Source organism: Macaca thibetana, chromosome 7, assembly GCF_024542745.1.
Source record: "Macaca thibetana thibetana isolate TM-01 chromosome 7, ASM2454274v1, whole genome shotgun sequence".
NCBI classification, from domain to species: Eukaryota; Metazoa; Chordata; class Mammalia; order Primates; family Cercopithecidae; genus Macaca; species Macaca thibetana.
In genome coordinates, this window is record NC_065584.1 from 75229174 (window position 1) to 75244340 (window position 15167).

The following is a 15167-nucleotide window of genomic DNA, read 5'->3' on the forward strand; positions in this document are numbered from 1 at the left end:
GTTCATACTCTCCTAGCCTGGCTTTCAATAAATAATCTAGAGTTAAAGCGCTCTCAATGCCCTTGTGCCCTCTGGGACCTCAAAAACTAAATGTGTGTTTTCCATAAAATATTAAGTCAAGAGAAAGTAAGACAGCACACTTAATGTGAAATAAAGTTCATATACTCCTGTTTAAACACAGATTAGAATTTCTGTCAGAACAATGCCAGTGAAAAGTTGACATTCTAATTAATACAATTTACATTATAAAGCACTGAATATCTTTATCTTGCTATTATGAAATGCCCTCTTTTAAAAAAAATTGAAACTCTACTCAACAGGGAAATGAGTACTAAGGACAGTATGTAAAAACCCATGTACAAGAGAGGTGGTTAGGGTCACTGGCATTTTTACACACCATCGACTCAGGTATCTAAAAAGGGAAGCAATACACTCATCCTCTACCACACAGTTTTGTCATTCTTTATCATCTGCAAGGCTATTTGCATGCAGCAATAGGATTTTAAGGCTGTTTTTCTGTTATAAAACATGCTGCAAAACACAAAACACCAAAACCTGAAACATTCTCTCTTTCCTCTCTTTTCTCCCTCTCCATCTCTCCCTTCTCTCTCTCACTTAACATCATAGAGAATAACAGTTGTGGAACCCTACAAACTCGCATACATGTAGGACTCCCACATAATGTTTATTCAATCCAAATTCTGAGTGTGTAAGAGGGGCAGAAAATCAACCCCACAGTTGGGCACCCAAGGATTCATGTTCATTGCCTTTGTCAATTTTATGCTATCAGTGAAAGGAATAAAGATGAGATCCTTACAGCTTGAATTTTCATTTCCTATGACACGTGCTTTTTCTTCATGCTTTATCACACTCCACTACTTGGTTTCCACCCCTTCATAATTGATATCGGCCATTTGAAGCATTCAGTAAAAACCTCATGAGGTTCATCGAATGTCCCCCAGTCTATAATTCTTGCTTTTAACATATTCAGAAGCAAATTTATCTGAGTGTTTTCCACTTCCCCTCCATGGTTTTCTCTATGCACAGGGATGAGTGTGACAGTTGTATTAATTATATGCTGAAAAACCCACATAGCAGCAAAAATGATGGAGATCATCATTTTAAATATTTTATTAAAATAACCCAGTGTAGAACAGATAATGTAGACCCTCTTGATAATGAGAGGTTCATTAATTTTACAAGAATTCTAGAAAGCTTAGAATGGTCATCAAAATCATTTTTCATTTATTTGTTTTTTAAGAAAGGGAAAACGTTCAGTTGTTCCTTTAGAGAACAAGGGTATAATAAAATTTTCTAAGGCATTTTTAAATAATCACTTATCCTTCCAGAAAAAGCTTTGAAAAGGTAGCTTGAAATAGAGATTATTTAGGTTTCATGGTATTACTTGAAATGTCTGTAAATTTGCAGCTTCTGTGACCCATTAAAACTTGGTTTCATTGACATATAGTAATCTTTGATAAATAAAATTGATATTTCCTATAAACAAACAAGCAGTACATTAAAATCCTTTGATTATTGACAGCAAGAACAACACAATCTTGCCTACCAAGTGTGTCTCCAGATACAGTTTAAGGCCATCCATCTCTGCTTTAGGGGGAGTCCAATTCTCTGTAGTTTCCATGGCTTCATTTAACCATTGAATGAATTCATCCAGTTTGTTTACAAACCCCTTGTGAGAGGAAAGAAAAGGGGGAAAAAGAGGGCAAGAAAGCATGTTAGTTGGTTATTCTGTAAAAAGCCAATATTAAACGTTCCAAACTTTATCCATGATCAAATCCATCCCACCACACTCCTATCCTAGTCTCATCTTTGCTGTAATGGAATTTCCACTATTTCTGGACCCGAAGTCTTATCAAAATGGGAAAGAAATTGTCAATGCTTCCCTCTCAGTTTTTCTCTAGGATCACTTTTCTGAGGAATTTAGATTGGATTGGGGGGTGTCACTGTATGGATGCCTCAAAACATCAAAACATTTCTGGTGTCTGACAAGCATCCCCCTGCCAAAAAATCAGGTCAGGTCTGCTAGGAACGCTCATTGGCTTTGGGGGATAAAAGCATTCCTGTAAAGATGGTGTTCTTCACTCAGAAGCCTGTGGAGTTCAGTTGCCATAGCTGAACTAGAAATATATTTTAAAATTACATAAGTATTTACAGGTCCTTGGACGAGTTCTGTCCACAGCCCAAATGTCTGTGTCTAAGCCTGTATGCTACAAAGGAAGGAAGCGTAGAAAGTGGGACCAATGAACAAACATAAATACTTGGCTTCGGGTATGTACAGACATAAAGATATATTCTTGGCTAGGAAGCACAAATCACAATAATCTTGTAATTTTTCAAATAGTGGTTATAAAATTTGATTGACCATTTAAAAGAATACATCTGTAGAAACAGAAAATATTTTGAAAATATGAAAGCCCAACTGCAAACCTAAGTGAAAGAAATGGGGCTGGGCTCCTGCTTTCCACGTCTGGGTAAACAGCACCACCTGGAGGTCATAAGGAGCAAGGGCAGGCTTCCACACATAGGAATGGGTTGAGATGCCATTTCCCTATTAAACTTAACCCATTGTTCAGATTTGCCTTTCAAATAATCTTGATTAATATTTTTAAGGCTTAACTGAGGATGTCCTGAGACTGAAGTGGAAAGAGGTAAAAGTAAATATTTTTTATAATGCTTCTCACAAACTAGGCTTTGCCATTAGGGTTTTTCCTAGATAATATTTTAAGATTCATAACCCTTTAATTGGAGCAATTAGAGTACCTCAAAAAAAAAAAGAGAAAAAGAGAAAATGGAATTGTGGAGAGTGGTAAGTAAAAGGACAAATAACACTCAGGAACACAAATTGTTTATTAGAGGGGGACAAAGCAGAGATGTGGGCACAGAGTCCCACAGAGTCAGATCATACCATACTGTTATGCTCTGGTATGTTGCCAACCTGTGTAGATAGAGCTCAGTCTATCATCCCACATAGTGACATATCATATGATTTCCCATATTCATACATGCTTCCAAAAGCTTTCCCTATTGAAAATCTCTCTATTGTACCAAGTCTCCAAGGACAGTCACACCCAGGGACACATATCACAACCAGATTTCACAAATGCAAGATTTCTCATTTATATTCCTTTGAAAATCTATCCCAATCAGTTAGATTTGATAAAACTAATGAGAAATATCATCTTAGAGACATCATAATCACAAACTGAAACCTATACAATTACAATTGGCTGAGCTGGGAACTATATGGTAGTTTAACATGCCTCCAGTCCTAGACTCCAACCCTAAACTGATTGATAATATCATTAAGGTTTCTGTTGGTCATCACTCAGAAGATTTTCTTCCAGGTGAGGTGAAAATATGTCCAACGGAGAAGGTTTCATAAATTTCATACAATGTATTCCCTTACTAAGTGAATTTTCTGGTGATCTACCAAACTCAGCCTTTTAATCTAATTTTCTCATATTGCAACTCTTTCCAAATGCCAAGAATCCCTGCAAGATCATTCATTTTGCCCCTTCTCCTATCTTTAGGGTATCAGTTTGCCTGGTCTTCTGCCTTTCCTGCATTTGCATAAGTTTGAGAGTTGCTTTGCTTTTCACTTCCTCCCAAATACTTGACTCTTTTTTTTTTTGAGACGGAATCTCGCTCTGTCGCCCAGGCTGGAGTGCAGTGGCCGGATCTCAGCTCACTGCAAGCTCCGCCTCCCAGGTTCACGCCATTCTCCTGCCTTAGCCTCCTGAGCAGCTGGGACTACAGGTGCCCGCCACCTCGCCCAGCTAGTTTTTTTGTATTTTTTAGTAGAGACAGGGTTTCACCGGGTTAGCCAGGATGGTCTCGATCTCCTGACCTCATGATCCGCCCGTCTCGGCCTCCCAAAGTGCTGGGATTACAGGCTTGAGCCACCGCGCCCGGCCTACTTGACTCTTTTAATGTAGAAGTTACACTTATTCAAGCTCAATCTTCTCAGTAGTGTCCCATCTGTTCAAAATGTTATTCCCCAAATTCCTACCTAGGGCTCAGAATATTTCACAGGTTCATATCTGACTTTATGTTTACCATAGATCCCTTCAGATGTGTACAGTAAACCTGTGAGCAGAAGTAAGGGCAGAATCTGTTAGAACTCCAGTCCTAATTCTCGATACTCTCATAATTAAAATTTTGGTGAAAACTTAAGATATCCTTTGCTGACCAGATGGACTTACAGAAATATTGTCTGTCATCGGTGGATGCTAGTCAGAAAAGTAGAATTTAGATGGTTTATAAATGGGAGATGAAAATAGTACTTTATAGTACTTACAGCATTAGTTTTTACTGTTGTATTTAGAATTGTGTTGTTATATCTGTGTATATAAATTGGTTTGGGGAGAAAATTAAGTCAGAAAGTATATTATTTAGTGAACAAGTGGTTAAATCCAAGAAGATAAATAGTTAAAGACATTATTTGAAAGGTAATTAGTTATAAGTCATTCATGATCTTCTCCCCTTCAAAAACAAACATACAATAACCTGTGTGTGTATGTGAGTGCATGGCTGCTTCATCATAAAAGGTTAGTCTTAGCCAAAGAGTACTAAACAATGTGTCAGGTTTCCTAACAGAACCATAATTACATAGTTAGCTGAAATCTGTGAGATGCAGATTAGACAAAACCCATTGGTCCTGGGTGAACATTTCTGGATGGCACCTCTGTGTATCCCAGTCAGATAGCAAAACAAGGCTGTCTGATATAGGGGAAACAGGAGTCCTCTCAAGGATTCTCTCTGGGTTTCTTCTGAATTATATCCCATCCTCACAACTTTTTATTTGTTGTACATTTCCTAACTCTTTTCTTGCCAACACTAAAAAGTTTCATCACTCACAATAGAAACCTGAGAAATCCCAGTATTCCTAACTTATAATAAAAGCTAAGCACCCCTTCCCTTTAGGGAGATCTAGCTTTCCACCTCCCTTCCTGCTTCTATGTGTAGCCTCAAGAATACAAACAGAAATCATGAAAGCAAGCAAAACTGGAGTCCATTCAATTCATGATACATTTATCACATGCTATTTTTCCACCTCACTCAGCCCCCTCTATTTGTGTACTATCACCAGGTTTCTGTGTATAGTGGACAGTGTACTAGGTACTCTCCCCCTGTGATGAGATGTGCTTAGAAAGACCAAGAAAGTGCCACTCTATACACAGACCATGTGGATGTGCAGATGTGGTCACATTCGGACACACACAACAAATATCTGATGCCCATTTTCAGAAGTTCTGCTGGCATCTTTGTGGTGTGAATGAAAGAAAACAAGGATGACATAGGAAAATGGAAAAAATATTTTTAAAATTATTTTGAAACAGATCAAATCCAAATGCAACAAATATTGATCATTTATTCATTCATTTAACAAATGTTTATTAAGTGCCTTCTATGTGCAAAAAAGCACACTGCTAGACATTGTTGAGAATACAAAGATAAAATCACTGTGGCAAAAATTTCAGCAGAACATAAAGCACGTCTAAGCCCTGAATTCAAGTAATTTTAATAGTCAAAAAGAATTTTACAATAAACAAAGAGTTGGGACACTCTCCTGGATATTGTGAAATTATTATATCTGTATCAGAATTCTGTCTGTATCCAAGTTTGCTCTCATTCTTAGTATTGGCCTACCTGTGTGTGTTTCTAATATTCCGAATTCAAATTTACTTCTCTAGAAAGTCAGAGGACTATAAAAATCAGATTTTCTTCATGACATAATCCAATGCCACCACTGCACTACATGAAAAGTACATTTTACGCATATTCTACTCTCTGCCACAGGCTGAATTACAAACCTTTGAAAGGCTACATTTTAGCCTTCATTGTTCAAACTCCTGCTGCTGTATCTGTTCAGTGTCCTGTTATTTTCTACCAGTGTCCTTATCGTCCCTTTCTGCTTCTTCTTCCATTACTTTTCTTTGCCTCCCTGACAAGCTGTCCAGGAGCACATGGAGGGTGACCTAGTCCACGAGATCTGTACTCCTGCCCACTCTCACGGACTGTTTCCTTCTGAGTGAATCTTTGTCATACTCCTATTTTATACAGGCTTTGAGAGCCTGTAGACCCTTGTTTGGCACCAAGCCAGGATTCAACCCCCAGAAGAAATCCTGGTCATCAAACCTGGGAGAAAATGGAACAGTGGTTGGCCCTCCTAACATCAGTTGTCAGCATACCTGCTACTCCCAAATCATTTGTATTGTGAAAGTTCCTTCGTGAGGGTGAAAACTTACTTTTAAACTTTCTAAAACATCAATCTCTTTAAAGACTAAGATGCACAGTGAAAGTACATGCAAATGTATACTCACTGGTTTGTGAAAAATAATTTGCTAGAGCCTTTGGCTGGCTAAAATACACTTGAAGATTATTTTCACAGTGAACACTTACAGTCAAATCTTGCAAAGTGCTACACTCTCCCAACAAGTTAAGAATGCTCATTATTTCTTTTCCTAACTCTTTCTCCTCTACAACAAGCCTTGTTTGGTTAAATATAAACTGTCTTGGTAGTTACCTTTGCCCTCTGGCAAGGTTGTCATATGGAGCTAGAATAAAAAGGAGGGCCTTCCTTGTGCCATATGTGAGGCCAGGGAACAACCACACAGTGGAAAACAAGATATGGCCCCTGCCTGGTGTTATTGAAAGTCTAGGGGTGATTTTTTAATGGGATTAATTATAGACTAAAATAAAGTGAAAAATTCTATCTCTACAAGACGAAAGGGGAAATATACAGCAGGAAGTAAATGCTGTGTTATCACCACAACTCTTCGAGATGGTGTTGATTACGGTCATTTTACAGATGAGGAAACTGAGGGTCAGAGAAGGTAAGTGACTTGGGATTTGAATATGGATCTCACTCCAAAGTCTATTCCTCCCACAGTACCACACCACCCTCTAGAAACAGCGTTCCTGCAGACAAGTTATCAGATCCAGGTAATGGAGAAGTAGCATTTATTCCCAGTTTTAAAGTCTTGGCACTGAGATAAAATTCCCTGAGTCCTAAGTCTCTTACCCTTCTCATTCACTATTTTCTGTTGTTTTTTTCTAAAACAGAATTTGTGATGAGACTAAATACTTAACAAGAAACACACTTATTTTTAGAAAGCAAAGATTACTGTAAAGTTCATTTCTAATGCACAGAAAATTTAAATGAAAAATTTAAGGGAGTTACATGTTTGAATGAGCCCATTCTACCAGTGCTCAGTTACAGATGGGCTTGACTCAGTTTAATCACAGAGGAGATGGCCCTTAGTTCTCAGAAGGCAGTTGAGCCACCTTTCTGAACTGCTAATTCCTTTTGGTATTTGCTGTTTGGAAGTGTATGTGAATGTGTGTGTATTCATCCTCAGAGTAATTCATATCTATTTGTGGACAGAGAAATTAGGTGTGATGTCTGACTCAGTCTAGATCAAGTTAGCTGCCTCCACACAGAAACATGCTGAAGAGTATCAAAAAAGTGAACTATTTTCATTACATTTTATGTATTTATTTATTCTTTTTTTTTTTTTTTTTTTTTTTTTTAGAGACAAGGTCTCTCTAGAGATAAAGCTAGAGTGCAGTGACATGATCATAGATCACTGCAACCTCCAACTCCTGAGCTCAAGGAATTCTCCTACCTCAGTCACCCGAGTAGCTGGGACTACAGGTGTGCGCCATCACACCCAGATTATTTATTTATTTATTTATTTATTCATTCATTCATTCATTCTTGTAGAGACGGGGTCTCACTATGTTGCACAGGCTGGTCTCAAATTCCTGGCCTCAACTGTTCCTTCCAGTTTGGTCTCCTAAAGCAAAGGTATTACAGGCATGAGCCATTGCACCTGGCCTATTTCACTATATTTCCAAAAAAAAAAAAAAAGTCAGCATCTGCTGTTGAATCTTTTAAACTATTATGCTCTCATCTGGACAATTCTAGCTGAAACAAATAACCCTCAGATGGTACTCACCATGTGCCAGAACCTGTTTTAAGTATTTTGTACAAATAGATCATTTAAGTCTCATAATGGCCCTATGAGGTGGGTACAATAGTCTCCCCATTTTATAGATGAGAAGAGTAAGGCCCAAGAGGTAAGGAAGTCTGCCCGATACCCTACAGCCAGAAGGTGGCAAACTCAGTACCTGAATCCAGCGAGCCTCACTGGCACCACACGAAATCATGAACAGTCAGCTGATTTAACAGCTTAAATATGTCCCTTGTAGGAATTCGAAGAGAAGAACTAAATGAGGACTAATGTGGGGGGACACGGGAGGGTATATTAAAAGAGGGGAAAAAGTGCTTACTATGAGCCAGTGTAGATAATGTTAAGAGAACAGTTGCTACAGCCAGACAAAACTGAATTTGATTCATTTAGTTTAGGTATAAACTGAATGAACGACTTAATGTCTCTGAACCTTAGTTTCTTCATCTGTAAAACAGGGACATTAACAGTCATCATGGGGTTACATGAGGACTATAGGAAAAATATAGTTTAAAGCCTGATGTAAAACAAGGGCTTCATAAATGGTTCTTTAAAAAATCATTCCTAATTAATAAAAGTTCCAATTTGATCTTTTATCTCATTGACTCGACAATTTTTTATTATTTACTAAGTCTACAGCACTGTACTACGTGTAGTACAGTGAGATGGATGATCCATGAGATGGATTTTTAAAGTCCCCACACAGGCCGGGCGCAGTGGCTCACGCCTGTAATCCCAGCGTTGTGGGAGGCTGAGGTGGGTAGATCACGAGGTCAGGAGATAGAGACCATCCTGGCCAACATGGTGAAACCTCGTCTCTACTAAAAAAAAAATACAAAAATTAGCTGGGTGTGGTAGCGTGTGCCTATAATCCCAGCTACTCGGGAGGTTGAGGCACGAGAGTCACTTGAATCCGGGAGGCGGAGCTTGCAGTGAGCCAAGATCACTCCACTGCACTCCAGTTTGGCGACAGAGTGAGACTCTGTCTCAAAAAAAAAAAAAAAAAAAAGAAAAGAAATTCCCCACACAGTCACAACATAGGGGGTGGCAGCAACTGCTCTGGGCATTTAGAAGAGGGAGTCATGGCTTTCACCTCACATGGTAAATGAGAAAGCATGAGGGGCAGCATCTGAACCCGCAGGTTAGCAAGAATTTCACCACCCTGCTACCTGACCAGTGGATCTGGAGGGGATCACGTTTCTCGACTAATTGTTACAAGTTTCAGGAAAATCTGACTTAATTTTTCAAAACAGGCCACATTCTTTGGAGCCTATCTTTACATCAGCAATGGGGCTATCAAAAAGTAACAGCTAAAGGACACCATGATCCTCTTATCCACAGTAAAGGTTTGTTTAGGCTCTAAATAAGGTAAGTAAAATTAGAACTTTATTTAGAAGTAAAATTATGCATTGAGATTTTTACATACATATTTACCAACATATATATTTAATCTTCTGTTTTTGTACATAATTCTTTATACACATAGTTTCTACATAAAATGACTAGATTTAGATTTTTGCATAACAGCACTAAAATGCAATTTACCTTTCCCAATCAACTAACTATATACTTAATGTGCCACCTAGGCCCAGGGGCTCAAGACAAAGTGCTAGAGAGTTAAAAGTTGTGCTTTGGACTCTACTACCTCACTTATATACCCACACTCCTACCTAGAAAATCCAACACAGTATGAGTAATTGACAGAAGAGGAGAGACAGTGTATGCTTTTAGAACAAAGATTGAAGAGAAAATAAAATGGCTTCAGTCAGTGTTCACTCTGATGCCACCAAGAAAACTCAAATACTGAAATGCCTAATGAAATATTTAGCTTCTTTTCTAAAGGTCGAATGAGAAGGCTTTAGAATATAAAAATATTCCTGATAAAATTGTTCCAGAATTAAGGTAAAAACTGTCAGTGGGAAAGAAAGAGCAAAATGGCATGCAATGGTATTATCTAAAGCTACCCAGGTGGGATGTTCTATTCTGAACTCAGCAACATGTAGAAGGAATATAATGCTGAATCCACAGTTTCTTCAAATACTGTTTATTTATAGTGGCTTCAACTGGGAAAAGAAGAACCCAGAAAGATTCCTAACTCTTATGATGGGAAAGGGTTTCATCTAACAAATCTAGAGATTTTGACTTCAGTTGCTCCCTATAGGTTCATAAAAAGAAATTATCAATCATTCTAAGGGCAAAACAAGATTGGAATGCATATTATCAAAGTCTAATAAAAATAGATATGAATAAAAAATTGGGAATAAACTGGAACAAACAATAGGTTAATATTAATTAAGCACTTACTACACACCAGGCACTTACATAATCCTTACAACAAACCTATGATACAATATTACTGCATTCTCCATTTTATAGGGAGGAAACTGAAGCACAGACAATATCAAACACTTACAAGCTCCCAACATTGTCAGGTATGAAGCTGGGGACCTCTCATTCAGGTAGTATGACTGCCCCAAAGCTTGGCAGACTTCCTCTAGGTGAGACCTTGCTTCAAGCACCCCCAATCCTCCAGAGGCACTAGATAAGCAGATCACATCATCTTTATCTGCCTTTAAGTCTCAAATGAGTACCTGAGATACCCATAACTTAGAATTTAGGATTAGGACAGTTTAATGGTTTAATTGTAGGTTTTTCATATCTAGTATTATAATTAACAATACTTAACATTTAGGTACTATCTACCAGCTATTCTTTTAACAACTTGTGAAGTTATTGAATAGTCAAATTTCCCCATTGTACAGATGAAGAGGCTAAGGCATAGAGAAGTTATGTAATTTATTTAAGGTCATATAGCTATTAAGTGGTTACTAAATAGTTTTGTTCCAGGGGCTAATCTCTGGACTACTGTCCTATATTCTCTCTCTAACCAGATTTGTTCCCACAAAGTCCACAGAGAGAAAACAAAGGACAGTCACATTCTCTGTTGTTCACTCCTATTTTCCAACCTTCTCTGAGAACCCCAGCTCTTGCCACATAGTTCAATCATTCCTATCAGAACCCTATTTTAGATCATTTTTCCTATACTCTGTGCTCTCTCTTTTCAGCCTTTCTTTTCTTTCTTCCTTGACTATTGTTTCTCTTTTGCCTCTTTTTTTCTCTTCCCTCTTCTCCAGCCCCTCCCCTCCTTTGTTCCCCACTCCTCTCCTCTCTTCCCCTACTTCTCCTCTTTTTTCCACTTGCTCATTGTTCCTTTCTTTTTTCTATTGTTCAAAGTCTCCTCCAGCCTTGTTAGGGCTAATCAATCATTTTAAATAAACATTTCTGGACATGTCTATAAAGTTTTAGTGAAAAGGGCTGACTCCTTGACACTGAAGTACAGACCTGAAAATGTTGTTTTATTCCTTGCTTGGATTAGCTCTAAATACTTTCCTGATTAATAAGAACTCCTTGCACATCAAATATCTGGAACAAGAGTGAGTGTGACTTGATGGGACTATTTGCAGAATACTAAGATTATTCAAAAGATTACATGTGATTGTTGAGTTGTTGTTTATCTAAGGATTCTAAATTTCCTCCAGGGAATAGATAACAAAATTATTATTCAGTAATAACAAAGTTATTATTTTTAGAAAAAAAAATTGGAATTCCATGTGAAGAGTTCATCATACTGAATGAGCAAGAAAATGCTATGGCCAACTTTCTACCAGAGAGCTTCAGGTTGGCAAGTTAGTAAATGCTAACAACTCAACTATTGTAGCTGAGTACCAAGAAGACAGAAAAACAGTATTATCTAAACACATCTGCTTGGAAGTGGGTAAAGGAGAAAGAAGAGTTCCCATAGAGATTAGAAGCACAGACCCCATTTTCAAAAGGCGCTTAGAATTTATCTAGTTGAAAGCTCCCTCCATTTTACAGATGAGGAATCTGATGCTCAGAAAAGGTAAGCAGGCTGGGCACGGTGGCTCGTGCCTATCATCTCAGCACTTTGGAAGGCCAAAGCAAGAGGATCATTTGAGTCTAAGAGCTTGAGACAAGCCTGGGCAATATAGTGAGACCCCATCTCTACAAAAAATAAAACATTTGCTGGGCAGGGTGGTGTGCACCTGTAATCCAGCTACTCCGGAAGCTGAGGTGGAAGGATTGCTTGAGCCCAGGAGTTGCAGGCTGCAGGAGCTCTGATTCACTACTGCTCTCTAGCTTCGGTGACAGAGCAAGACTCTGTCTCTCAGGGAAAAAAAAAGGTTAAGTACTTGACAGATAACATTCACTCACCAGTAGGTAGCTGAGCCAGAAGAATCTGTGTTGTGTAATCAAGTACAGAGATCTAATTGTTCATTTTTAAAGTTTTCATAGACATCTTTTAGAAAAGATTTCCAGAGATCAAAAAAAGGGACAGAACTAGAGTTTTTAAGAATAATGTAAAACTTCAAAGGACTATTGGCTTAGCGAATTGCATACACTATTGGATAGCATTAGGCCGGCTGAAGTAAGGATTAAATTGCCTTTTTTTGTTCAAATTCCATGTGTATGAGTACACATACATGTGTGTATTAAGTTGTTTATTCAAAAAACATTTATGGGAGTTTACTAGTACCAGAAATTGTATTAGGCCCTTGGGACTCACATATACATAACCCAGATTCTTCTATTAAAGAGTTCAGAGCACCGTAAAGTATGAGATGTATGATAATGCAGACTCACGGTTCTCGAACTTTTAATCTCGAGTCTCCTATTAAGAATTATTGAGATCCCCAGAAAGCTTTTGCTTCTCTGGGCTTTATCAATATTCATTTCAGCAATTTAAAAATATTAATACATATTTTTAATACATTAAAAATAATAATATATATTAACATAAATATATTATTTAAAAGAATGTTTTCAAAAACAGTGAAAAGAATGGCATTATTTTAGCTATATGCAAATCTTATGAATGCCTGGCTTAATAGAATATGGCTGGATTTCTATTTCTACTTCTGCATTTAATCTATCACAATATCACGTGTTATGGAGCTTCTGGAAAACTCTGCTATACACAGAATGAGAGTGAAAAAGGCAAATAATATTCAGTATTGATATGATAATAGCTTTGACCTTGTGGACCCCTGAAAGGGTCTTGAAAGCCCCTCGAGGTGCCAAGACCATACTAAGAGAACCTCTTGCTGTAGATCATACCAAGTGCTCAGGAGCCATTGAAAAGACATTTAACTCACTCTTTGGGCATCAAGGGGGACTTCCTGGAGGAAATCACAGGAAATTGAGCCCTGATAGATAAGTGTAAGTGATTCAGAAAAAGAATAGGGGGTACTAAGAAGAGCAGAGAATGACATTCCTAAAATGAAGTCTGAGAGAACAGCTTATTCTGAGAACTCTAAGTAGCTGAGCCTGGCTAACGAACACTGAAGAGACAAATACGAAACACTTAGAAATGAGGTTGCAGAGTCTGGCCAGGAGCTAGGCCACATACAACATGCTCTGTAGTTTATATTTTATCCTAAAGACAATGGAATGGTCATTAAAGTTTTGATGCAGAGAGTGGGAGAATCTGATTGGCTTCTTAGAAGACTCACTCTGGCTGCAGTGTGGAAAATGATTGTCAGTTGAAAGACTGAGAGCAGAGAAGCCAGTTAAAAGGTTGCTGTAGCACTCTGAAGAAGTTGATGAGGCTAAACTAAAGCAGCTCAGTGGACATGGGCAGAACTAGGTTCTGCTAGGTTATAGAGAGTACTCAAAGGTAGAATGGACAGGACTAATTGGATCTGATGGATGATGAGAAAGATGTTAGAATCTGGGATGACTGCCAACTTTCTATTTTGGTTGGAGGTACCATTTCCTGAAAGAGGAAATACAAAATTCAGAAGGAAAAATAGTTTGCAGGAAGATCATGAACATGATATTATGTATCATGAATTCGGTTTCTCAACTTAATCAGTTGAAGCATCTAATAAGACAGTTAGTTGTATAAGCCTGGAACTCTACAGCAAGATCTAGTCAGAGAAAGCAACATACAGGGTGTACTAAAGACCATGGGCATAGATGAAATAGCCTAGGAACAGTATGTAAAGGGAAGATCCACTTGTGTCATCTACATTATGAGGCCCAAGAGTGCAATGCACTCAACTTTCTTCACTCTGTCCTTCATTCTGTTGTCTGTCTCAATGATCCTGACACTGGTTGTGCCTCAAAATCAACTGTGAAACTCTTTAAAAATAAACAGAATTCAGAGAAAAGAGATCTCCTCAAAGTCTCTCAAGGATAGAAAGATAAAGAGCCAACAGCTGCAGAGCACTGGAAACATTTAGTGTCGATGTTAGGAAAGAAAGTATTCGATGCCACTTTGTGACAAGCTTGAAAGATCTGGTAATAACCAGGAGACAGGATGTTCTAACAGCAAGCACTGTGGGGTGGGAGAGACAGACTCTACTTGTAAAATGAGGGCATTGAGTTGAATGATTCTTCATGCCTTCTGACTGTTAACATCTGAGGTTCTTGCATATAGAGCTTCCTTCAAAGCCTGAGACATTGAGACAACTTGCCTCTCTTCCAGTTAGACACGGAACTGATCTTTGGAGTCTTCCACATACTCTCCCAATGCCTTCTACTCCATTCACTATATCTATCCTTCAAGATCAAGCTCAAATGCTCCTCTCCCAATAAATCATCCCAGTCTATTGCTGCCTTTCCAATACACTTTCTTAATCTTTGTATATTTAGCAGTCAGGGGTTTGAGGGACAGTACAAAACCTATTATAGGCCCTTCCTTTTTCATGCCTTAATACACTGTAATGAATCTACCTCTAGTTAAAGAGTTCTGTAAGAATTATTATTTATAAGCATATAATTATAAATATATATTATAAATACAGTCGGCCCTCCATATCTGTGGGTTCTACATTCATAAATTCAACCAAGCTTGGATTGAAAATATTTTCTTTAAAATGGATGGTGACATCTGTACTAAATATATATAGACTTTTTCTTCTTGTCATTATTCTCTAAATACAGCATAACAACTATCTACATAGCATTTACATTATATTACATATTACAAGTAATCTAGAGATGATTTAAAGCATACACAAGGTGTGTAGGTTATATGCAAATACTATACATTTTACATAAGGGATTTGAGCATCATTGATTTTGGTATCCACAGGGGGTCTTGGAACAAATCCCCCACGGATACTGATGAACGACTGTATGTATAAATAT

At 37.9% G+C, this 15167-nt stretch overlaps 1 protein-coding gene across 4 annotated transcripts in view; it reads right to left on the reverse strand.

The window, feature by feature from the left end:
• Nucleotides 1-15167, reverse strand: part of AKAP6 (A-kinase anchoring protein 6) — a 652282-nt gene that overhangs the window by 267549 nt on the left and 369566 nt on the right. For all 4 annotated transcript variants that reach the window (XM_050798308.1, XM_050798307.1, XM_050798309.1 and 1 more), the window contains one exon: nt 1568-1690. In XM_050798308.1, coding sequence (XP_050654265.1) covers nt 1568-1690 — 123 coding nt within the window. The remainder of the gene's footprint in view (nt 1-1567; nt 1691-15167) is intronic.